The 27,352-nt window shown below is 40.5% G+C and overlaps 1 protein-coding gene and 1 long non-coding RNA gene across 2 annotated transcripts; both read right to left on the bottom strand.

The window, feature by feature from the left end:
• Window positions 1–702: 702 nt before the first annotated feature.
• On the bottom strand, window positions 703–27,352 carry LOC124253411 (GTP-binding protein Rit1-like). The gene is made up of 5 exons (XM_046687170.1): window positions 27,117–27,352; window positions 3,664–3,720; window positions 2,238–2,311; window positions 1,770–1,961; window positions 703–1,490 (listed from the first exon to the last, which is right to left on the bottom strand). Exons 1-5 carry the CDS (start codon window positions 27,199–27,201, stop codon window positions 1,245–1,247), a joined length of 654 nt encoding a protein of 217 aa, XP_046543126.1. The 5' UTR covers window positions 27,202–27,352; the 3' UTR covers window positions 703–1,244.
• On the bottom strand, window positions 5,688–13,525 carry LOC124253413. The gene is made up of 3 exons (XR_006892206.1): window positions 13,390–13,525; window positions 6,288–6,294; window positions 5,688–5,698 (listed from the first exon to the last, which is right to left on the bottom strand). It is a non-coding gene; the product is annotated as an uncharacterized LOC124253413 (long non-coding RNA).

The raw sequence follows: 27,352 nt of genomic DNA, 5'->3' as shown, positions 1-27,352 counted from the left end.
ATTCACAAATTTGATATTATTTTGGCTTTTTATTGTTGAAAACTGGACAGGCAAGTTTGTATCTGGACTGGCAATTTTTTTAAGTTACCAGTCCGGCTGTAAGGCTTGGAATTTTGGGAGTTTTAAACACTGATTTAAGTAACATTTTCTGCTAACATTCACAGGATTTATTATGTTTGTAACGTGATGCTGATCAAAACTATAACAGTAAATGCACAACCAAAAGCAAGTTTTAACATTAACAAAGACAATTCTACATGTGACAGATGAGTATGAAGAGAGTGCTCCATTGGGAAAGGGGCAAGATGATAATCAGCTTACAGAAGGAATGAAATCAGAACAAATGAAATATGTGAATAAAATGAATGTGGTTTGCAGTAATTTCCCAAGATTGGGTTTCCCAAGTTTGTAGCTATGAGGAACACCACCAACATCACCTTCAGGATTCCATCTCCCCAATCCAGGATAAACTCTTCCTAAATCTCTTCTTTACCATTGCCATTCGTAACTACTCGTGTCATTCCAGGAAGCCGGATGGCGTCTCGTACCCCTCTCGTGGCCATGTTTACGACTGGGCCCTGTCTAAGCGCAAACGGCCATGTAGATGAAAATAGTCTAGTACTATTGCCAAGGAAAGATAACTCTGAATTTCCAAACATTGTTCCTAGAATATCCTATATCCCGTGGGCAAAACAGCAATTCCCTTCGTAAATATGTTTCAGTGTTTAAAGTTTCTCATCCTTTAGCTCAAAGTTTATGTTTAAATTGTGCTTTGCATAGTTTAGCGAAGTTTCAAAGTTCAACAGTGCCGCCATTTTCATGTTATGAAATGTGTTTTACCACGTCTATTTGATTGGTTAGCCACGATTCTTGGCAATAATGGCGTACGATAGGGGTACGAGTCTTCTTGTAGGTCACGGAAAGAGGCGAGTAGTTACGAATGTACCATTGCCTTAAGCCCAAATGTTAGTCCAACTGAAACTTAACATCATAACACATAAAGAGGGTTTGTACAAGAATTCAAGTTTTTGGTGTATTTCTGAGAAATGTTTGTTTGAAGGAGAGTGATGTGCTAACATGGTTGATGTAAAAATGTTCAGGTCAATTACCTATCATTTTGAAGCATTATTACACCAATGTTACCTAACAAATGATTTCTAAATAAATAATCTAATTAAATAATGATCCAGAAAAATAATTCAAATCCATATGTTTGAGTATGTAGTCCTCTTGACAAAGATTCTTCATGACTGATGTGCCCTCCGTTTCTTAAAGAAGTTCAAGCTATGAAAAAATGAACGCATTCTTCGCATTCTGTTTTTCTTGCGATCGACTTTAGCCTGTGCTTCGGTAGCCTCCCTCTCTTTCCTGCGAATCTCTCGAACAAGTCCATGAAAAACATCGTCTACACACTGGCGCAGAACGGCAGAGGTTTCGTAGAATGGACACCTTAGTTGACGGGCGAGGGCAGCACCATCGTCTGTTGAAACCTGCAAGTAAATAGAAGGGGACGTCTGACATGAGTCTAATAAACCTTGCATGACTGTTAAGCATCTTCCCTACCCCATTCCCCCCTAACTGTTAGATCGATGTCAAGGGAACAATATTATCTACCTCCACAAACATCTGCCAAAGAATGGATGATGGCGTATCATGAAGGGGATGTGGAAGATCAGGTGACGCAGCCCTGTACAGAACCGATCAAAATGAGCAAAACAGTTTTTAACAATGATTATCTGTCAAAATGAATAGAAGTTGCCTATACTGACCTTGCGACGCTCTTCAAGGTCACACTTGTTACCAACAAGCACAATGGGAATATCCTGGTCACATCGGACTCGGTCAATCAACTTCTTGTACGCTAGAACTTCATCGAAGCTGCGGTGGTCAGTGATGGAGTAGCAGATGACGAAGCCCTCTCCCTTTCTCATGTACTGTTCCCGCATTGCGGTGAACTCGGGCTGGAACAGATGATATCATCATTATTATACAACCAAAACTAATGTTTTTATAAATACCTTCATCACTCTTGGCATTAGATCACTGAACACATGAAAATATCAAAATGTTCATAAGCATTTTCTGTTATAATGTTACAACATAAAATATACATCCTACTTATTCCCTGAGAAGAAAAACCAAATTGCATGTAATTAACTGTGGTTTTCGATGTGAAAAGCAAAGGCTGTGAACTTCTAATGGTTGACTAAACACACTGGGGTGGACAAAGTACTGACCTGACCAGCCGTGTCAAGGATATCCAGGTGGGCAGCTTCGCCATCAATACGGCACTGGTGTTCATACGCATCCTCTGTATAGACAAAATCACAATCACTGACCAGCAGGAGACACAAACTTTCCACAAAAACACAACTTACAAGTTGTAATATAATGTTTTTTCTTGCTCTTATCTAGTTTAAAGATTCCCCTCAACAAGCAGCAATATGTCTATGTACATTTGCTAATCTCGAAACTGGTTAATACAAGTTCCCCCCAATTTAGATTGCCTGAAAAAAAGTCAATTGAGTTTATGTCGCAGTTCATGTGTGTCATCGTCTGTTGTTAGCATTAGCATTTTCAACATCCGTCAGACTACGAGGCCTTTGGAGTTTCAAATAAAATTGCTTGTAGAATAACAGTAAACACTTAATACATTGAAATAGATTTATTGTGGACACTACTGTGCCCAGTCAATTTACCTTTTTACAAAGAGAACAAACTTAAAAGAATAAACTGATTTTGATGTCATTATTGCATTAAAAACAGATCCATCAAAAGTAGAGAGTACCTAGAAACAACAGAAAGAGTTATTAGTCCTGCAGAACATATGACTGAGAGTGCATGTAAGAGTCCCCGGATACACTATGATGCTGTGGTACTTTGTGGCACTACGATACTATGATATCTTGCAAATCGGTCTTCCCCACTACAGCTGATGATGCTGTGATCAGCTGGCTCCACCATGCTTCTGAGCCTTGTGATCTTTTGGCGGATGTTCTCTGATAAAGTTATATAAATTTGTGTGTGGTAATGATGCATTAATATGATTAAAACTTAAAACCAAGCCCCTAGTAGAGTTACAAATATTGCACCCCTGCCTTCGCCAGGCACCAAGTGACACATCAGACATGAGTCATTCCATGAGATACACATCATATATTTGTTCATAACATCCAGTAAGCGGCAGTGAGTCTACCATGAGTGAGTGACTGAATATTGCTCAATGCTGCATCAGCAATGTCACAGTGATCCATGGCAAGGACACTGCTCAACCCTAATCAATATCTTTGCAAAATAATAAATATACTTAGTCTGTCATACAGACCCTGAAGCAAATATATCAAAGAAAGCCCACACAAGTCTAGAAAATGTGGCAAGTATGGATTTCCAATAAATATTCCTGTCGCACACAATTTCAGCAGTAATGGGTGATAAGAACCTATGTACATGTTGTGAAATTCCAAGAAATTATCCCTCTGCGGATTTGTTTAGTCTCTGAAAATGAAGAAAGTCTGAGGGCTCCTTTTCATTATATTTTTTTAATGTTTTACTATGAGCTTTTTTTCTGTAAAATATGCTCATTTCAGAGACTAGTTGTTAGTCTAACATATACTTGTTGGTGAGGATACCTGACTGGGCAAGAGATGGATGTGAAGTATTTACCGATAGTAGGGTCATGATACTCCTGGAATCGGTGGTAGGCAAACTGTATCACCAGAGCTGAAACAAGCAAAGGATCACTTTAACATGCATGACATGCAGACATGTGTATGGAATACATGAATCTCATGAAACAAGCACCTGGTGCATACAAAATACTAATAACTGATGCCTAGAATGACTAATGCCAAATGTAAACAAACATTCCTCTTTCCATTGAACCCTGCAATATATTAGGCCTGACACGTTCATTCATGATGATATGAACATTACCAGACATCAACTGTAAACCTAAATTTTCTCTAACTGTATAGTCAATTATAATTTCTTAAAACCTGTTTCATTAAATATTGACGAAAATAATATGATTCTTTCTCAAAATGTAATGATAACAACAATAAGATATATTATGAATTATGGTGTTAACATTATTAATGTCCTCTAGCATGAAATTAATGCACTGTAATGTTTTCATGCAGCGTCATCATGTCCACGGTTATTATACTTTCACATTTTCACTACTGGAACAAGCAGTGTTTTGCCTTTAAGAAAAGCTTAATAATGAGGTTATTCCACAAGATTGACAAGAAGGAAGATGCTGACATATACTGTTGGAAACAGGAACTCTCAAAGTGATGTAACTCCTAGATATTTGACATCCATGAGTGAAGTAGTGAGTGAGTTTAGTTCTACGACGCACTCAGCAATATTCCAGCTATATGGCAGCGGTCTGTAAATAATGGAGTCTAGACCAGACAATCCAGTGATCAACAGCATAAGCATCGATGTACACAATACACAACTATGTTGCTGACAAGCCCAGAGTCATAATCAAGATGGACCTGAATGATCTTTTGTTTAATGGCATGCCTAAAGAAACAGTCATCCACACCCCTAATACTTGTATTGTCTTGTGCCACATTGTAGACTTAGGGAGCGTTCATAATTTATGGCTGAGGGGGGGAAAGAGATGATTTTTATGGAGTAGCATGTACAATGTGAATGACACCACCTAAAATTTATGTACAAAGTAAATGGCCCACCCCACCCCCACATGTCAAAAATGTTTAAATATTTTTAAGTACAAATTGCTGACCCCCCCACCTCCCTAGACCACCAAACCCACCCCCACCCCATAAATTATGAACAGTCCCTTGCTGCCTTGTTCTGTGATATATGTCATTGAGACCTTGACATGGCAACAACTGATGTAAATCTATGTCACAATCATTCAATTAATTAATGCAAGCAAAGGTCACATGCATTTCCAATACTAATGACACTATTTACAGTATTTACTCACATAAGGCTTTTCAGTGACCTTTATACAAGAATTTCAACTGTGTCTGATTAAAGTTAAACAGCAGCTACAGTTTATTCCAATAGCTGCATGAATACTCCCGAGCTCTGTAATACTGTCGGCTGATCCACCCCCACACCAGTTACACTTAATGTCACCTCCCACACTCAATACCATCGCTGTTTGCTGTCTCCAGCTGATCATGGATCCCAGCATATTTACTCTCATAATATAACCAAGCAAAGCACTGAAGCTTCCCTGCTACAGTTTGTATATTAATGTTGAGGAAGGGTTATTTTTGCAGGACGTACAAGGCATTACCTTTGTATTTAGTGGATCACAGGCCATGAGGTGGAGAAGTAAACAAGGACTACAAGGCTCTGTAGCTCACCTGACTTATGAAGTAATAATGGTGGCTTTCGCCAACCAATGAGTGAGTTTAGTTTTATACTGCTTTTAACAATATTCCAGCAAAATCATGGCAGGTTACACCAGAAATGGGCTTCACAAATTGTACCATGTAGGGAATTGTCAACCAAAGATCAAATCACACTTCTCACTATACCTAAAATGAAAATCAACAAAAAACTACATCCCATTTTGGTTTATGTAAGTACATCCCATTTTGGGTTATGTAAGAATGACCCCTAATCTGACTCGTCAAAATTTCTTTGACAAGATCAGGTAAACTGACAGTTGGAACGTGTTTTATTGTTATAGAACCCTGAGTATGGACAACTAATTCTGATGTTAAAAAATTTGAAATGAAAAAACTGCGAGAACCAATGGGAAGTCATACAATCTTGGTCATCTGTGAGACATTCATCAGATTCATGTGATATCAGGCAACTGATCTGAATGACAGTGAGTCACATCATGGCTGGGATCAAACACTGCATTAGCTCCGTGTACATGTATTTGAGTTAACGTCAAGGTCACGTCCATGGTTTCATCAAAAGTTCAAATACATAAAAAGGAAAATATTACATTTGCTGCTTATCAACTTCCATTGTCAACATACAGAAATGCCTTAGTTACTGTGTTTTCCATCCAGCTGAGTGAACAAGAACATTAGCATCTATCTAGGTCCCGAAGTCGAAAAGTGCATGAAATGTTGGTATTAACAGAACAAGTTAACTTTGGCTAAGTCTGTGTATCAAGGACAAAGGACGGAATCCTATATGAAGTATACATGAATTCAATTATCTACGACTGATGAAGTCGGCTAAATGTTAACATTATCCTATTGGTGATGTAGAGGAGTAAATACTGATAATTAACCAAATATTTTTGAGAGTGTGACATCCTGTTTCAGTGAAAACTTAACCTGTAATCTTCTTTTTCCTTGATGAAAATACATTAACACAAATTACATCCCTGATTTGTTGAAATCTGAGTACTATTATTACTTGCCAACTATCCTATTTCAGTAACAATCACCTATTAATCTGTAGCCTCATTAAACATGATCAAGGAGACAACCTACTGACTGACTGAGTTTAGTTTTACGCCGCTTTTAGCAATATTCCAGCAATATCACGGCGGGGGACACCAGAAATGGGCTTAATACATTGTGCCCATGTGGGGAATCGAACCCGGGTCTTTGGCGTGATGAGCCAACGCTTTAACCGCTAGGCTACCCCACCGCCCCGACAACCTACTGACTTCCTTTCATCTCATGTGTTTGATCCCTAGGGCTGGGACGATACACTATGTCACGATACGATACGTATTGCGATATTTAACCTGCGATACGATACGTATCACGATACATACACCTTGAAAGAATGACACAGTATTAAGATTTAAAATGATTTATTTCAAGGTATTTGTGTATAACAATAACACTGTTGTAAAAAACAAACAAGTAACTCTATCATACTTGCATATTTTTCTCTAAATAAGTAATTGAACATGTTTCAGATAATAGTGTTTTGAAAAAAGTCGTGTATCGTTTTGTATCGACACACCAGTCGATGATGCGATAGTTGTATCAAACTTACATGTATCATGATGTATTGGTGCATCGGTGAATTGTTCCAGCCCTATTGATTCCAGTTTGCAAAACTGACTCGGCTGGTCCTGGACCCATCAGCAGGAAAATATACGACATGTAAAACATGTTGGTCATGGAAACCAGCACAACAGAGCGTCTACAAGTCAATAGCAAAATCAATCATAGGGGTCAAGATGGTGACCGTAGCAATAATCATTTGTGTTTTTTCCCAACCTGATACTAGGTTATTAATGAGCTCAGTCATGTATTCCTGACAATTTCAGCATACGTAAATGCAACAGTTCTGCAACAAGCGATAACAAAGGGCCGACATGATACAAGGATACAACGTCATGTTGTTGCTGTATAAGAGGAATGTATAGAAATTCACGCCCACCTCACACGATCTAATTCCTATTATAGATCGAGAGCTCTATCATACATAAAGCATCAGCTCTGTCACATTTATGGATTCAAACAAGTTGTACCAAAACCTGACTTCCTATATAATAACTGATCAAATGTACTAATATATCTTAAACAATGTTCGAACATTCCCCACCCCCCCTTAAAGTCAAATAACCAAACAGATCAATATAACTCTAGGCAAAAAATATAAATATAATGGAAATCTGACCTAAAAAACTGTTGATATTTTTACTAGCAGGCAGGCACTCAATGGCAAACCCTCAAACAGGATCTCAACAGGCTTCTTCCTACCTTTAACAGACAATTTAACAAAAAAATCTGTGTAGATATATAACTAAATATTTGTAAGAGGATATCATACATTTTCTATGAGCTTGTTTCCATGAGTTGACAAATCAATTCTAGTTTCTCTCATACAGTTACAGTTTTTTATCTCCAAAAATTTGTTTGGTCCAGACTATGTCATTTACCTCTTTACCCAAACTGACGCACAGGGTTGGAATCTATAACGTCCATATTAGAAATACCACTGCTCAGCCCTATTGTCCAACTCTAGTTAACTAGCATGATTGTTTACATTAAAGTTACAAGCATTCCCGAGGGCACCTATCATGCCAGTCACGACCTTGATGGCATAGAAAGTGGGTCTGCATGTCACAACACATCCTGCAAAGAAGGGCATTTCCTGGCTGGAATGTTAATAGATTGATTTTGACATGCACCAGGAACAAACAAGAAAGTTCAGCAGAATACAGTCAAACCCATATACTAGGATTCAAGCCTGCGGAGTTCTGTGGAAACCCATCAAAACCATATACATGTACCAGGATTCAAGCCTACAGAGTACTGTGGAAACCCTCATATACCAGGATTCAAGCCTACAGAGAACTGTGGAAACCCATCAAACCCATTTACCAGGATTCAAGCCTAGAGAGTACTGTGGAAACCCATCAAACACACATGCCATGGTTTCAAGCCTACAGAGTACTGTGGAAACTCATATACCAGGATTCAAGCCTACAGAGTACTGTGGAAACCCATCAAACCCATATACCAGGATTCAAGCCTACAGAGTACTGTGAAACCCATCAAAACACCCATCAAGCCTACAGAGTACTGTGGAAACCATCAAACACACATGCCATGGTTTCAAGCCTACAGAGTACTGTGGAAACCCATCAAACACACATGCCATGGTTTCAAGCCTAGAGAGTACTGTGGAAACCCATTCACAGCCATGGTTTCAAGCCTAGAGAGTACTGTGGAAACCCATCAAACACACCAGGATTACCAGGATTCAAGCCTACAGAGTACTGTGGAAACCCATCAAACCCATATGCCAGGATTCAAGCCTACAGAGTACTGTGGAAACCCATCAAACACACATGCCATGGTTTCAAGCCTACAGAGTACTGTGGAAACCCATCACATGCCATGGTTTCAAACCCATCAAACACACCAGGATGCCACTGTGGAAACCCATATACCAGGATTCAAGCCTACAGAGAGTACTGTGGAAACCCATCAAACATCATTTACCAGGATTCAAGCCTACAGAGTACTGTGGAAACCCATGGAAACCCAAACCCATATACCAGGATTCAAGCCTACAGAGTACTGTGGAAACCCATTCATATACCAGGATTCAAGCCTACAGAGTACTGTGGAAACCCATCAAACTCATATACCAGGATTCAAGCCTACAGAGTACTGTGGAAACCCATCAAACTCATATACCAGGATTTCAAGCCATCAAACATATAGAGACTACAGAGAACTGGAAACCCATCAAACTCATATACCAGGATTCAAGCCTACAGAGTACTGTGGAAACCCATCAAACTCATATACCAGGATTCAAGCCTACAGAGTACTGTGGAAACCCATCAAACTCATATACCAGGATTCAAGCCTACAGAGTACTGTGGAAACCCATCAAACTCATATACCAGGATTCAAGCCTACAGAGTACTGTGGAAACCCATCAAACCATATACCAGGATTCAAGCCTACAGAGTACTGTGGAAACCCATCAAACTCATATACCAGGATTCAAGCCTAAAGAGTACTGTGGAAACCCATCAAACTCATTTACCAGGATTCAAGCCTACAGAGTACTGTGGAAACCCATCAAACTCATATACCAGGATTCAAGCCTACAGAGTACTGTGGAAACCCATCAAACTCATATACCAGGAATCAAGCCTACAGAGTACTGTGGAAACCCATCAAACTCATATACCAGGAATCAAGCCTACAGAGTACTGTGGAAACCCATCAAACTCATATACCAGGATTCAAGCCTACAGAGTACTGTGGAAACCCATCAAACTCATATACCAGGAATTCAAGCCTACAGAGTACTGTGGAAACCCATCAAACTCATATACCAGGATTCAAGCCTACAGAGTTCTGTGGAAACCCATCAAACACATATACCAGGATTCAAGCCTACAGAGTACTGTGGAAACCCATCAAACTCATATACCAGGATTCAAGCCTACAGAGTACTGTGGAAACCCATCAAACTCATATACCAGGATTCAAGCCTACAGAGTACTGTGGAAACCCATATACCAGGATTCAAGCCTACAGAGTACTGTGGAAACCCATCAAATTCATATACCAGGATTCAAGCCTACAGAGTACTGTGGAAACCCATCAAACCATATACCAGGATTCAAGCCTACAGAGTACTGTGGAAACCCATCAAACTCATATACCAGGATTCAAGCCTACAGAGTACTGTGGAGAGTACTGTGGAAACCCATATACCAGGATTCAAGCCTACAGAGTACTGTGGAAACCCATCAAACTCATATACCAGGATTCAAGCCTAAAGAGTACTGTGGAAACCAATCAAACTCATATACCAGGATTCAAGCCTACAGAGTACTGTGGAAACCCATCAAACACATTTACCAGGATTCAAGCCTACAGAGTACTGTGGAAACCCATATACCAGGATTCAAGCCTACAGAGTACTGTGGAAACCCATCAAACTCATATACCAGGATTCAAGCCTACAGAGTACTGTGGAAACCCATATACCAGGATTCAAGCCTACAGAGTACTGTGGAAACCCATAAAACCCATATACCTGGATTCAAGCCTACAGAGAACTGTGGAAACCCATAAAACCCATATACCAGGATTCAAGCCTACAGAGTACTGTGGAAACCCATATACCAGGATTCAAGCCTACAGAGTACTGTGGAAACCCATCAAACTCATTTACCAGGATTCAAGCCTAGAGAGTACTGTGGAAACCCATCAAACACACATGCCATGGTTTCAAGCATACAGAGTACTGTGGAAACCCATCAAACACATTTACCAGGATTCAAGCCTAGAGAGTACTGTGGAAACCCATCAAACACACATGCCATGGTTTCAAGCCTAGAGAGTACTGTGGAAACCCATCAAACACATTTACCAGGATTCAAGCCTACAGAGAACTGTGGAAACCCATCAAACACACATGCCATGGTTTCAAGCCTACAGAGTACTGTGGAAACCCATCAAACACACATGCCATGGTTTCAAGCCTAGAGAGTACTGTGGAAACCCATCAAACACACATGCCATGGTTTCAAGCCTAGAGAGTACTGTGGAAACCCATCAAACACATTTACCAGGATTCAAGCCTACAGAGAACTGTGGAAACCCATATACCAGGATTCAATCCTACAGAGTACTGTGGAAACCCATCAAACTCATTTACCAGGATTCAAGCCTAGAGAGTACTGTGGAAACCCATCAAACACACATGCCATGGTTTCAAGCCTACAGAGTACTGTGGAAACCCATCAAACACACATGCCATGGTTTCAAGCCTAGAGAGTACTGTGGAAACCCATCAAACACATTTACCAGGATTCAAGCCTAGAGAGTACTGTGGAAACCCCTATACCAGGATTCAAGCCTACAGAGTACTGTGGAAACCCATCAAACTCATATACCAGGATTCAAGCCTACAGAGTACTGTGGAAACCCATATACCAGGATTCAAGCCTACAGAGTACTGTGGAAACCCATCAAACTCATATACCAGGATTCAAGCCTACAGAGTACTGTGGAAACCCATATACCAGGATTCAAGCCTACAGAGTACTGTGGAAACCCATCAAACTCATATACCAGGATTCAAGCCTAAAGAGTACTGTGGAAACCCATCAAACTCATATACCAGGATTCAAGCCTACAGAGTACTGTGGAAACCCATCAAACACATTTACCAGGATTCAAGCCTACAGAGTACTGTGGAAACCCATATACCAGGATTCAAGCCTACAGAGTACTGTGGAAACCCATCAAACTCATATACCAGGATTCAAGCCTACAGAGTACTGTGGAAACCCATATACCAGGATTCAAGCCTACAGAGTACTGTGGAAACCCATAAAACCCATATACCAGGATTCAAGCCTACAGAGAACTGTGGAAACCCATAAAACCCATATACCAGGATTCAAGCCTACAGAGTACTGTGGAAACCCATATACCAGGATTCAAGCCTACAGAGTACTGTGGAAACCCATAAAACCCATATACCAGGATTCAAGCCTACAGAGTACTGTGGAAACCCATATACCAGGATTCAAGCCTACAGAGTACTGTGGAAACCTATCAAACCCATATACCAGGATTCAAGCCTACAGAGTACTGTGGAAACCCATCAAACACATTTACCAGGATTCAAGCCTACAGAGTACTGTGGAAACCCATCAAACACATTTACCAGGATTCAAGCCTACAGAGTACTGTGGAAACCCATCAAACTCATATACCAGGATTCAAGCCTACAGAGTACTGTGGAAACCCATCAAACACATATACCAGGATTCAAGCCTACAGAGTACTGTGGAAACCCATCAAACTCATATACCAGGATTCAAGCCTAAAGAGTACTGCTGTGGAAACCCATCAAACACATTTACCAGGATTCAAGCCTACAGAGTACTGTGGAAACCCATCAAACTCATATACCAGGATTCAAGCCTACAGAGTACTGTGGAAACCCATCAAACACATATACCAGGATTCAAGCCTGAAACCATGGCATGTGTGTTTGATGGGATTCCACAGTACTCTGTATGCTTGAAACCATGGCATGTGTGTTTGATGGGTTTCCACAGTACTCTGTAGGCTTGAAACCGTGGCATGTGTGTTTGATGGGTTTCCACAGTACTCTGTAGGCTTGAAACCATGGCATGTGTGTTTGATGGGATTCCACAGTACTCTGTAGGCTTGAAACCATGGCATGTGTGTTTGATGGGTTTCCACAGTACTCTGTAGGCTTGAAACCATGGCATGTGTGTTTGATGGGTTTCCACAGTACTCTGTAGGCTTGAATCCTGGTAAATGAGTTTGATGGGTTTCCACAGTACTCTGTAGGATTGAATCCTGGTATATGGGTTTCCTCAGTACTCTGTAGGCTTGAATCCTGGTACATGTATATGGTTTTGATGGGTTTCCACAGAACTCCGCAGGCTTGAATCCTAGTATATGGGTTTGACTGTATTCTGCTGAACTTTCTTGTTTGTTCCTGGTGCATGTCAAAATCAATCTATCAACATTCCAGCCAGGAAGTGCCCTTCTTTACAGGAAGTGTTGTGTCATACAGACCCACTTTCTATGCCATCAAGGTCGTGACTGGCAAGATAGATGGCCTCGGGAATGCTTGTAACTTTAATGTAAACAATCATGCTAGTTAACTGGAATTGGACAATAGGACTGTGGAAACCCATCAAACTCATTTACCAGGATTCAAACATGCAGACAGCTGTGGAACAGTCAAACACAAATACAATAGCATGTACTAAACACAGCCCAATTTTCCTGCAACGTCCTAGTTGTCTAAATCAAAGTCTGTTCCAGTCAGCTGAGAGCATAAGCATCCATCCACTCTATCCACACACGGTACCATACCATCCAAACATCCAAGTCTGACCATCCAAACCTTTTTGTACAGGTCCTACAGCGACCCTTAGATACTGAGGACCTATACGGGACAAAATAAGTTAGGGATATTGGTGTTTTTATGATTGATATTTTAATAGCGTGTCAATGAATAAGTAGATTATTATTCATAATTTCAAAATTTACATATATCCCCAACTATTTTTGCCCAGTATATTTCACCCCTGAATCCCACTTGAATCACAACTCCCCATTAACTAACTTGTACTTCCTCAACACATAAAAAAGGCAGATCTCTTAGAAATACTTCACAAAGCAAGCGAAATGCGAAAATCTACATTTCTTACCTTTTTAGAAATCATGTACTAAAAAACTCAAACTTAATACAACACCAGATTTTAAATGCTGCTAATGTCTAGACAATAGTCTCGGTAAAGTACTTAATAACATAAAACTGACAGTCTCTAAGGGTAAAAAAGGTAATAATTAATGATACAGCGGCATAACATCTGAAGTCTGTTTTGTTTACAACGTATGTAACTAGGGCAATTAGATTTGTTGTGAAGTCCTTGCCTGACAGTTTCTCATTAATGAGCACTAGATTACGGAAAGGAAGCCAATCTCATCTGTGATTAAAGTTGCTTGATACTATAGGACACTCTGTGCCATCATCAGTCTTGGGTTACACGCCATCTGATTGGAGACAGGAATCCCTTGCTGAACAGGACCGACTGCCAGGGAAAGAGATCATAGACATTATAGTGATGACTGCCAGTTTATGTCAGCCATTATGCTCTCCCTAAAGTGTCCCACTGAAAACCTATGGCAGTTCTGGATATTTCTACATGCTATAGAATATGTACAATTTTGTTCTAAAGAAAGGGAAACATATCCTTGCATAATACAATGAAATAAAATAATGCAATTTTGAACAATAAAAAACACTTTGCCCTCCCTACAACACAACTTGTAGGTTCTATTTGCCTGCTGCATCCAGGTTTTGAATCTTATCCCACTTAAACTCCTTGATAAGATGAATGAAATATATACCACTTTAAAGATGGTAAAGGACATATTCTGCAAGTGGAATTATCATACATGATGATGATGATGATGATGATGATGATGACGATGATGACGACACTGGCAAATTTCTCTGACAATTTAGATCAAATACATATTTTACGATTTGTATATTACCATGGCAACCAGATAACAGGAAACTGGCCACTTTTCCCTAATATCCATGTAGTATTCTTAAATTAGTTTGTTAATTTGCTAATCGTGTCCAGTTTTGATTGGGATAGAATTCTGACATAAATAACCGAAGGCGATTTCTATTGTAATGTAAAATTTCAAAAATTTCCATCTAATACAATGACCATCTTTTAGATTGTCCAAGAACATTAACTTGGAAGCAATGTGACGTGCATTGATTCTATTGATTATATTGATCATCCAGGCGTCACACTAAACCAATAAATCTTATCACACACTACATAGATTCAACGCAGATTTAACTGGTCTGTAGTGAAACATTCACAGCTGTATCTTTATTGTATCAGCTGCAAGTGATTCTGCTGACCCTTTCATCTTCTTCCAAACAATTTGCCACAGATGTTCCTATGGACTTTCTCAAAATACTCAAGTCTCATAATTCTTTCAAAAAGATATGAAGCACACACAATCTGTTCTTGTCTTGCTCTAATCTGCTGTATAAACATGTATCCAAATAAATATGTTCCAGAAAATAGAAAGTTGACAAATGATGCTTCAGAATCAATTTACAAAAAAATTGCAGCAGACTGTTTGGGTTGTTCCCTGAAAATGTGAGTGTTGAAGTGATATGAAGAAGATGATGATGGCTTGCTGGCCAGGTGCTTGCACTGCTTTCACACATCCCAGCACATCAGGTTACCTCTTCAACAGTGGGGCACACAAAAATTAACACATGCTTTGTGAAAGATTCTCAAACTTGAATTGAGCCTTTTTATTTTTGTTTTTTACATTTTCTATGTAGTTTAGCATTTGAGTCTTTACATAGTGGACAGAAATATATATATATATATATAAATAACGTTTATAATGTTGTCAGTAAAGTAATGAAGTAAAAAATACATACAATTCACAAAAAATTCAACAACCAGAAATGTAAAGGAACGAGTCTAAACTTCCAGACATACTTCAATGTAGACTCAGACTGAGAGGTCTGTGTGTCACAGGTTACAGGTCGTAACACAAGACATTTCAGGCTACCTGGGTTACAGATCAGTGGCTTAAAAGAAACACACATTTCCATGTACCTACCATCCTCTGGCCTTGCATTCTTTAAACCTGACCAAAATTATCCAAATCAATCAGAAACTCTTACCAAATAATCGTTCATTTTCACAGGCATATTTTCTTTTGTTGCAAATATCTGAACTTAACTCTGTGGCTTCTATTTCAAAATGTCCTAACACTACAATCAGCTTTGGTCCACAAAACTTCTAGTCCAGATTAGGTATAGGTTACATATGCAGGATAAATATGAAATAACACACATCTTAAATAAAACAAATCCACGTTCTCAGACTGAAGACATAAACAACCCCTACAGACAGAGCACTGTATGAACTGCAACAGAAACGTTTCCAGCACATACAGAAATACGGAAACTTCACCCACTCCATTCTGAATCACCATGAACTGATCAACCGTATAACACTAATTTACTTTGCCTGTTTTTCCTAACCCCTCATGTATGCCATTACCATTCAAACGTTCTTCCTCATTATATAATATCACATAAACAGATACAAAGTTTTCTTTTCCAAACTGACCTGTCTTCCAATCTGAATCTCCGCTTTGTGAGATCATCTTGTCCTCTATGACAACATTGATTTCATCTACCTTCTTAGTTCTTCACATCAGCCTCTACGCTTTAATATTTACAGCATTCCTCAAAACTGAACAATTCAACTCAGTTCCCTCTTTTTGTGATTCTTCCATGAAGCTAACCAATAAGACTTGCAGCAGACCTATATAACTTATTTCCTCCAGTTGTGAATCTTCCTTGCAGCGGACCTATAGAACTTATCTCCTCCAGTTGTGCGTCTTCCTCTAAGCTGACCTATTTAGCTCACCTCCTATAGTTGTGAGTCTTCCTTGCAGCTGACCTATTTAGCTCAACTCCTATAGTTGTGAGTCTTCCTTGCAGCTGACCTATTTAGCTCAACTCCTATAGTTGTGAGTCTTCCTTGCAGCTGACCTATTTAGCTCAACTCCTATAGTTGTGAGTCTTCCTTGCAGCTGACCTATATAACTCATCTCCTCCAGGTGTGAGTCAACCTCTAAGCTGACCTATATAACTCATCTCCTCCAGGTGTGAGTCAACCTCTAAGCTGAGTGATATAATGCATCCCCAACAGCTGGGTTATATCGGTCTGCTGCAAGACTCACAATTTTTCTTCCTGTGTAAGTCTACCTAATAGCTGATGGATATATAACTATATCATGTCTGAAACTAGAATATTTGCCGAAACTGAATCTCATTAATTGCACATTTCAAGTCACTGTAAGCCCTTTCCTTATTCAAGATGCATCATAACCTATTACATGTATATAAAAAGCATGTCTGTTCATAACACAAAAGAACCAAGGTAAGATTTCCACGACAATATTGTTTCATACATAATAAGAGCTCAATACATTCTAATATAAAGACACTGATATCAGAAGACACCCATTAACAACCTCCATACAGACATGGACAAAGCCTACTTTCATCAAATTAATCAATAATGTTCCTCATATAAATAGCAAACCAATCAATCAAATTCTGTTAATCAAGGCTGGCTGATGGCACCTGAACATTGAGGAGGAACAGCTTAGGCGACACAGAGCCACTGTATCTCTTTCAAAGACAGGAATAATATCAAATAGTGCCCCTCAAACACGCTTAACAGTTAAAGTGTTATTTGGATTGTCACTGGCAGCTTGTCACAGGTTTAATATGATGTAGATATCACACACTGACTACATTGATGTTCCAGATAATTAAACATTTGCAGTTTTACTGATGTTGTGTTGTGCTCCACAGGTATTCTTTGATCAGACACTGCATCAACATAAACAAACAATACTTCAAAACAATACAAGAAGTCATGCTTTTGCACAGCTGCTAATCAAACACTGCATGAGTCATCCAAGGATGGACTTGTGAACCGATCATTTAGAGCAATTTTCATGCATGTCATGGCTGAAAAGACTTGCCAAGCACAGAGTGCATGAATCCTCCAATGATAGACCTGTCAAGCATAGAGCATGTGAACCATCCAAGGATAGACTTGTCAAGCATAGAGCATGTGAATCATCCAAGGATAGACTTGTCAAGCATAGAGCATGTGAACCATCCAAGGATAGACTTGTCAAGCATAGAGAGTGTGAATCATTCAAGAATAGACTTGTCACGCACAGAGCATGTGAATCATCCAAGGATAGACCTGTCAAGCATAGAGTGTGTCAATCATCCAAGGAAAGACTTGTCAAGAATAGAGCATGTGAATCATCCAAGCATAGACTTGTAAAGCACAGAGCATGTGAATCATCCAAGCATAGACTTGTAAAGCACAGAGCATGTGAATCATCCACGGAAAAACTTGTAAAGCACAGAGAGTGTAAATCATCCACGGAAAAACTTGTAAAGCACAGAGAGTGTAAATCATCCACGGAAAAACTTGTAAAGCATAGAGCATGTGAATCATCCACAGAAAACTTGTAAAGCACAGAGAGTGTGAATCATCCACGGAAAACTTGTAAAGCACAGAGCGTAAATTTAATTGACAGAGGAAAATGAGGTCATTACAAGAACGTCCTTCAAGGTCTTACTGTTTTCATTGAAGTAGATAGCATAAGCTTACTGTGTTACTGTTTTGTTTCCGTGGATTAAGACACACACTACTTAACATACTTTGCTTTCATTAATGTACTGAGAAAACATTCCAGCGATTGACACAACTATGTTATTGTTTTCATTGATGTTGATATTACTACCATATGGTTTTCATTGATGTTGATATTACTACCATATGGTTTTCATTGATGTTGATATCACTACCATATGGTTTTCATTGATGTAGATATTACTACCATATTGTTTTCATTGATGTTGATATTACTACCATGTGGTTTTCATTGATGTAGATATTACTACCATATGGTTTTCATTGATGTTGATATTACTACCATATGGTTTTCATTGATGTTGATATTACTACCATATGGTTTTCATTGATGTAGATATTACTACCATATGGTTTTCATTGATGTTGATATTACTACCATATGGTTTTCATTGATGTTGATATTACTACCATGTGGTTTTCATTGATGTAGATATTACTACCATATGGTTTTCATTGATGTTGATATTACTACCATATGGTTTTCATTGATGTTGATATTACTACCATGTGTTTTTCATTGATGTAGATATTACTACCATATGGTTTTCATTGATCATTTTCATGTGGACATTATACTTTTTATCAACATATACAAACACAAGTTAAGTTAAGTGTTTGTTCTAGTAGAAGTGCCCTGAACAAATTCATTTAACAACAAGGACTATTACTCTCATAAATTTCATGAATAGCATTATCTAAACATGCTAAAAATACTACACTGACACATATCAGAAGTCTTATGCATGTTTACCTTTAGTGTGTAGCTTTGGTTACAACTTCCTCTTGACTATCGGACCAGTCAAATATTAAAACTAGTGAATATGGTAACAGGTCTAAATGATAAATCTAGGCATATGACACACACAAGCTATGCTGATTAACATAACAAACGTAAGTCATGATGGATTTCACAAACAAAATTTGTTTGTATCTCCAATGTGCCCATGACACCCAAACACGAACAATCAAGTATATTGTCTGTAATTATTAGTAAACTAACCTCTGGGTTGTGTTAGCCTTTTCCTCCGTCACTTGGTGATGTGTTACAGACTCCCTTAAAATTTAATAACAAAGGGAAGTAATCGTTACCTAGATAACACTTGATCCCGCTTGATTACCTCCCTTGACTTGCTCTTCTGCCAGTAATAATAAACATGTGTCATATTTTCCCTCCTGGTGTAGACCCTGTGAACATACAGTGGGGAGGTAAGGAAATGACTTTCCGGGTGGGTGTAATGTGTACAACCCAGAGGTAAGTTTACTAATAATTACAGACAATATACTTGATTGTTCGTAATTATACGCGTAAACATTCCCCCTGGGTTGTGTTAGCCAGAATCCCACATATGGAAGGCGGGTTGTTCTAGCTTACACCTCTCAAAGAGAATATTTACCTCCATCATTACTCACAATCCGTATAATGTACTATGATATGGAATATGATAAGATATCATTTATTAGGTAAATCATTACATATATTGTATTACAGATACCTAAGTGCAATTTCCTAAGTTGGTATCTTTGTGACGTCACTCCGGTTTTATGATGTCACTTCCGTTTGTGATGTCACTTCCGGTTAAATGATGTCATTTCCGGTCGATTGTGGTTAACTAGATAATTGCAAAAGTTCTCATCATCATTCCCCACCATAAAAGAATAGTGTGTGTAATTATAAGAGGGGAGATCCTGATCCATCACCTGGGGAAGAATGTGTTAGTACTGGAGTCCTTCACCAGATCAGTGATGTTCCAGAACTGTCTCACCTCATAATCCTAACGGATTCCACCATATGTTGATCCATGATGAACTTGTGATGAAGTCTTGTATACCACCACCACCCCCACCCCCACCCCACCCCCAAATGCTGAAGGGTCAATGCTGGGAGAGCCGTTGAGCCGCCACTAGCGGTCCGAGGGAGTGGAGTCCATCCAAAGCCGCGTAATATCCTGTAAATACGTTTTTATAAAGGTGTTTGGTGTTTGTGGTTTACAGGGAATAAAAAGACAACGACGCTTATGTCGAAAAGAGTCGGTACAATTGGTATACCAACGAAGTGCTCTGATAGGACAAAGACGAGATCTATCTGACCGAGACGAGTGAGGTAAAGCTGGTATCACGTAAGACCTGGCACCCAATGGTCGATGTGCCGTGGACTGATTCTTGGCGACAAATTCCAGAAGTGTACGGCAAGAGAGGCTGGAATAGTGCTCCGCAAAACGAAGAGAAGAAAAGTCTATGGCGGGTAATTCCGAAATGCGGGCAGCCACAGCAAAAGCTAGTAGGAATGCAGTCTCGAGCGTTAAATACATAATAGGCACTGATGCTAAAGGTTTAAAAGGTGCCTTAAGTAGAGCCTACAACACAAGACACAGATCCCACTTAGGGAATATCGATGGTGATGATAAATCCTTGAGTTGGAAGGAACGTACCAAACGATGCAAAGTTATCTCTGACCCGACTTGTAGTCCTTGTAAGTTGCAAACTGAAGCTATGGCAGAACGATATCCCTCAATAGTTGCAGCTTTGAGTTTTCTCTGTGTGCTCAAATAGAAGAGGTATTCAGCGATCATGGGAATAGTTACAGACTGTCCGAGGAGTTGTCGCTGAGTTCGCCATTGGGTGAAACGTTTCCATCTCGCGTCATACAGTAGTGCTGTGGATGGACGGATGGCCTGAGATATGGCTTGTATGGTGTCCGGTGTAAAGCCCTGTCCGTGTAAGGAAGAGTGGATAGTCTCCACACATGAAGATTGAGAGCTGGAATGTTCGTGTGGATCACTGACGATTCTGGTTGTGCCAGAAGATTGTCCCACAGCGGTAGAACAAGAGGTTCGTCCGTCAGAAGCTCTAGGAGAAGTGGAAACCAAGTCCTGGTCGGCCACTCCGGTGCTACTAGGTAAAGAACACACTGATGTTGCAGTAGCTTGGCCAGTAGGTCCGGAATCACCTTGAATGGGGGGAAGGCATAAGCTATCATATTTTCCCAGGAAACTGACAGAGCGTCTACGGCCCAGGCGGTCGGGTCGGGTACTGGACTGACATAGACTGGTAACTGGGCATTTCGACGTGTGGCAAACCGGTCTATACACAGCGTTTCCCACTTCTGTTGAATCATGCGGAAGGCCTCTTTGTGAAGGGTCCACTCGGGTCGGTAGAAGTTGCACCTTCCATGATAGTTAGTCCGCCAGTGGATTGATTTTCCCGGGAATGTGCCCGGCTCTGAGAGCGCACTTGTGTAGATCCGCAAATCGGTACAGTTTCCTCGTGAGATCCATTAAGATGGAAGAGTGAGTCCGGCCCTGCTTGTTGATATACGCTACTATGGTGGAGTTGTCTGTGGCCACCATGACAGACTTGTGATGTAGGTGCGGCCACCAAAGATTCCAAGCGCGAAGAACTGCTAGGAATTCCAGGACGTTGATATGATATGTCGATTCCAACGGAGTCCAAGGCCCCTGAGCTTGCAGCTGGCCCATATGGGCACCCCAACCTGTTCCTGAAGCATCCGTGTAAATTGTCATATCTGGTTCCGGTATGCAAAAGGGAGTGCCGAGGAGAACATTGTGTTCGTGCGTCCACCAAACAAGTTCTCGCTTGACTACTAGAGGAGGAACAACATCCCAATCCAGGTCTGCTGACCTGCACTGATTGATCCAACACTGAGTGTGACGAAGATTTAAATGGCCGCAAGATGTAAATCCTGCATGGAAGTGAGAGATCCGACTAGCGACATCCAAGTCCCGAGAGACACTAGCGGAGCGTCAGTGAGTAGGAATATACAATCCTGTACTGTGATCCAACGATTGTGATCGGGAAATATACAGCATCTGCTGGCATCGAGTATGGCCCCTAGGAACTTGATACGTGGTGCAGGAACAAGTTCGGACTTGTCCGGGTGAATGAGAAATCCTAGATGTGTGAACACATGGATGATAAAGTTGGTGTGGTGGATGAGTATCCAAGTACGTATGTGACGGGCCAGAAAATCGTCCAGGTATGCATGAATGGCAATGTGTCTGAGATGTAGAAAATTGAGGACACGATTCATCACAACAGTAAAAAGCCATGGAGCTATTGAAATCCAGAATGGCAGGACGCGAAACTGAAAACGTTGACCGTGAAACGTAGATATTTCTGGGATTGTGGATGTATCGGAATATGAAGATATGCATCCTTGAGATCTAGGCTTGTGAACTTCGTGTCTGGACGGACAAGTTTGCGGACATTCCGAAGTGACTCCATTGTAAATTTCGGAGGCCGGCGGAGGAACTGTTTGTTTAGGATTTTTAAGTCGATGACCAACCTCATCTCCGGAGCATCCTTTTTGGGCACCAGAAAGAACGGTGAGTAAAATCCTGGAGTGCAGTCGTGAGGGGACAACTCGACAATAGCCTGCTTGAGGAGTAGTTGCTGAATAACCGTGAGTGCCGCTGATTGACGTGGGCCCTTGAGGAAAAAACGACGTCCTATGGGATGAACTGTTAATGGTGGCAGACGATCGAATTGGAGATAGTAGCCTCTCTGAATTACTGATAGGATTCAGGGATCGCCCGTGATCAGAGTCCAGTTGTTGTGATAATGAGACAGACGGGCCCCTACTGGGGATGTTAGCACTGGCTGTTGAAAGTCCATAATCAGATTCATGTCTGAGGCGTTTCCAAGACGAAAGGATCTGAAGGCTGTGGAACATGAATGGATGAGTCAACGTTTACGCGGGAGGGAGCGGGAGGCTCGACAGGAACGAGAACCCCTTGACCGAGATAGTGGTAAACCCTGCTGGTTATTAGGACGTAGGGATTCGGATTGAGAAGTAGCTCTATCAAATGCTGATAGATAGGGCGTGATAGAGATGAGCCTCTTCTTCCACGTGTGGGTGGTCGGGAAGGTCGAGCCTGGGCTAAAAGAGCTGCCACTAGCTGCTGATTCAAATTCCGAGACACCTGGGCATCTTGAGAGGAGATAGCTTGAGCACATTTACCATTCAAGAGTGATGATGCTTTAATAGGCTGTTGAACCGACATGGCAACCATAGTGTCTGGTTTGATACCGGTGTAGTCATCAAATACCGGAGGTAGAAGTTGGCGTACCCCCCCCCGAGGCAAACCAATTAATATATGATAGTATATCAACTGATGATCGTGCCGAGTGATCAATGTCCTTTAATTCCCTCTGCGTCACTGGTATCTTGGACGAAGTGATGCGAGCAGCACGTGGATCTAAAGAAGCAAAATCTTTATCCAGGTCCGGACTAGTAGTCGGGAAGAAGCGGTCATGTATACCATAAGATTGTAGAAGTTGAGTTTAGGTAACGATTGCGGAGGTGTAAGTTTGGCCATTGACTCATTAACCATCCACAATGCCGAGCGAACGACTGTGGAGTGTGGTTTTGTAAGCTTAGGTAATCTCTGCCGAGCCAATAAGCCGGAAGATCCCAGTTCCGCCGGAAGATCCGTGGCCACGGGCGTGGACGGGGATGGTACGGTGCACGGCTTCAGTTCATGTAACAGGGCAATCTTGTCTGAGTATGCCCAACCAGGAGAAAAATCTGTTGCCTCCGTGTCCAGAGAGGGAACTGTCAGTATACCCTCATGCATAGATACCTGTGCATCCGTGAGAGGATATATGCCTTGATTGTCCGTATCCATAACATCCGAAAATATTGGAATAATTGGAGGATTGTCAATATCAATATGGTCAACACCGGCCGGGGCAATCACAGTCGTGGAGTACGACGGCACAGTATTTCGGCTGGTTCAGACGCCGTGGAAGCACTGGAACCCGTCACGGTATTATCCAAGCCTGGACCCGCAGATTTCGACGCCATGGTCTTGTCTGGGACGGTGGATTTATGAGCCAGTTGGGACTGGGACAATGCCATGGCTGTCTTCAATTCCTCAAACTGAGCTTGTGGACCCGTGGAAATGTTCTGGACAATCCGACGGCTCTCTATAGTTTGTTCCTGACTAGCTACGGATTGCTGTTCGATTCCGAGAAGCGGCTATAGATCGTTTCAGTTCCTTCATTTTACTAAAACTCCTCTGTTCAAGATCTTTAAGAGCTGATCCAAAAGAAGCATTTATATCTTCCTTAAATGAAGCCAGCATAGATGAAAGAGAATTCAAATCAATTGTTTATGGAGTAGAAGTGTGTTCGGGAGTAGACGATTTAGTGCTCTTAGGCTTCCTTCCCGTATCAGAGGATGACGATTTGCGTTTCTTAGCCCTAAGTCTAGCGTCATTCATATGAATCCACTCAGTCTCTGATAAGTCCTGACACATCAAACAACGTGAAGATAAGGAACAAGGAGGATCCTAAACATAACGAGTGAGGGTCCTTATCTGATTGAAAACGTTGGCAACCAACACACTTCTTTTGAGACATGATAGCCTATCAACGCGCACAAATACAAAAATGGCGGGAAAATTTGCAAGTCACAATAAACAATTTTTACGCCAAAATAGAGTTCAAAGTTAATAAATACTATGGCATATAACTGAATGCGACAGTACTAACCAATGGCGTCACGGTAGAAGGTAGAACTTGTATGCATAAGGCTGAAAATCCAAGGAAATCTAGACACGTCTTCACATGGTGAGTACAGAGGAAAATATGACACGTGTTTGTTATTACTGGCAGAAGAGCAAGTCAAGGGAGGTAATCGAGCGGGATCAAGTGTTATCTAGGTAACGATCACTTCCCTTTGTTATTCAATTTTTATCTAAGGGAGTCTGTAACACATCACCAAGTGACGGAAGAAAAGGCTAACACAACCCAGAGGGAATGTTTGCGCCTATAATTACTTCCTTATGACACTGTCAAGGATGAAATAGACATCCTTGCATATGTATTAGTTTTCTCATAACTTATCGATTTTCTCATACACGTCATAGAAACAAACAAACATGAACTAAGAGATTTGGGTCTAGATCTTCAATTATTGCATATGGCAGAGTGGCTTACACTGTAATTGACAAGTTTAAGCATGAGTGGTAATCACAGTAAACAACAGAACTAAAAACATAAATTCATTTTGAAATTTGTAATGTACCTGTCTTGTTTGCTAACAGTAACTTTCATTACAAATGCCAATTCAGTATGGCAGATAACACTCTACAGTTATCCATCTATGGTTAAAATTATATTCTGTTACTGTGTATGATGTCGCCACTAACCCATCCCCCACTGTAATGTTGTGGGAATATTTCAATTGTTGGCATAAAACATCACTAATAACGAGTGCCCTCTGTAAATTGCCCTGTTATACAGGGGCGGATACAGCTTTTAGAGAGTGTGTGTGTGTGTGTGTGTGCGCATGCATGCATGCGAGACATTCTTGAGAAAGGGGTGGGGTGGGTGGGTGGTGCACACTTCATTTTCACTAGAGTTTCAATGATCATGGTTTCAACTTTCAACTTTCAGGATGAAAGGGGGGTGCGCACCCCTCTGGATCTGCCTATGTTATACAAGCCAACTCATATCAAGAAAGACATGTTCAGGGTATGTTACTTGTTAGTTGGTATTTACACATTCAGTCACACAATTTAAGTTTTTTGAATACTGAAGTAATTAAGTTACGGGTATTTTCTCTGCTCTTTATCAGCAAGAGTAAGAGTTACAAGTATCAACTTGAAATCAAATGACAAAATCAACGCACTATTTAAGAATGCCACACAGGTAGATTTGGACATGTCTGTCTTTTATAGCCAGACATTATTCCAGAGGACTGCCAGTGTCCGCTGTGATAGGACGAACTCTCATAGCACTAGAATTAGTAGAAACACAGGAAAGTTCACTTGCCAACATGTTAGGCAAGCATGTTCTTTAACTGAAGGTAAGTCTTACCAGTATTGTATCTGAACCTGGCACATCTGATCCTGATATTAAGTGTTACTGTCATTACTACAGGGCAGTGACTTTCGCTGAAGTCACAGGAAAATAGTACAAACTATAATAACATGCTGGTTGATATGGGACGTCCTGGCTGAAACGTTGACTGAATGGATCATCAGCTTCAAAAACCTTTATAAAATTTGGTGGATGGAGCATGTGTTTAAACCAAGTACTGGTCATTTGTTTGAGTGGCATTCTAGAAGTTGGTGGTATAGGGATGACAAGACTTTATGGATGATCAACTTCTTTATTTTGACAATGGCGACATTTCGGTATAGATTCTTATACCGTTTTCAAGCATATGGGGGAATGAAGGGGTGCACCAGTTCATATACAAGATACTGATACAAGGTACTAGGTAATCATGGACAACCGGTTTGATTTTCTTCTACATGTGAGAGCTCAAGACACACACTAATGTACATAGCTCTGACTCACTCATAAACTTTCTTCATTATACTGTAAGTGTTAAAATGAAGTCATATGTTCCGAATTACAACATTTTGATAGTGCTGTCTGTACCCAACAGAGGCCTACATATTTTTTTGAGGAGCTCACAAATTGTTAACACTTGATGTGGTCAGTCCCATAATGATCAATAAAACAATAAAGATATCAAGGGGTATAATCACATATTCAAAACCTTCTAGTATTAAACAGAAAATATGAATGTTAACTAAGAGCAGTTAGGAGTTTCAGAAAACATCTACGTTACAATGTCATCTTCTTCAACCCTATTTAGGCCCCACCTAATCAAGCTGTTCCCGGATTTCACACACGGAATGTTTTCCAGTACATAAATGCGCGTAGTACACCACAGTTTTCCTCGTCAGGGTCATCAGTGCTGTGTAAAGTAATCAACTCAATCGTGGGGTTTTAAACAACAATTTTCTTGTTCGTTTTCCGAAAATGACATATTCTAGTAACTGTATCTAGATACAGTTCGACAGCGAAACCGAATTTACACACTTACCACTCTTCCCAACCCCTCCGTCACCGAGAATCACCAGCTTGTATTTTGTCCTGCTCTTAGCGGCCGAAGATGTCGCTCCACTCATTCCGATGTTCTTACAATTATCACACACATCGTCAGGCCATGTTGTTAAATGTTCATATACAAACGCAAGTCGTTTTTGCGTGTAAATGTTTTGATTGCAAAGATGTTCTAAAGATAGTTTGTTGCACACCGCAGTCCGGCACCTGCCGAAG

This window comes from Haliotis rubra, unplaced genomic scaffold, assembly GCF_003918875.1.
Source record: "Haliotis rubra isolate DU_JTF1 unplaced genomic scaffold, ASM391887v1 Scf54, whole genome shotgun sequence".
Taxonomy (NCBI): domain Eukaryota; kingdom Metazoa; phylum Mollusca; class Gastropoda; order Lepetellida; family Haliotidae; genus Haliotis; species Haliotis rubra.
The sequence above is the reverse complement of the archived record's forward strand: the minus strand, read 5'-3'. Positions and strand labels throughout refer to the sequence as shown.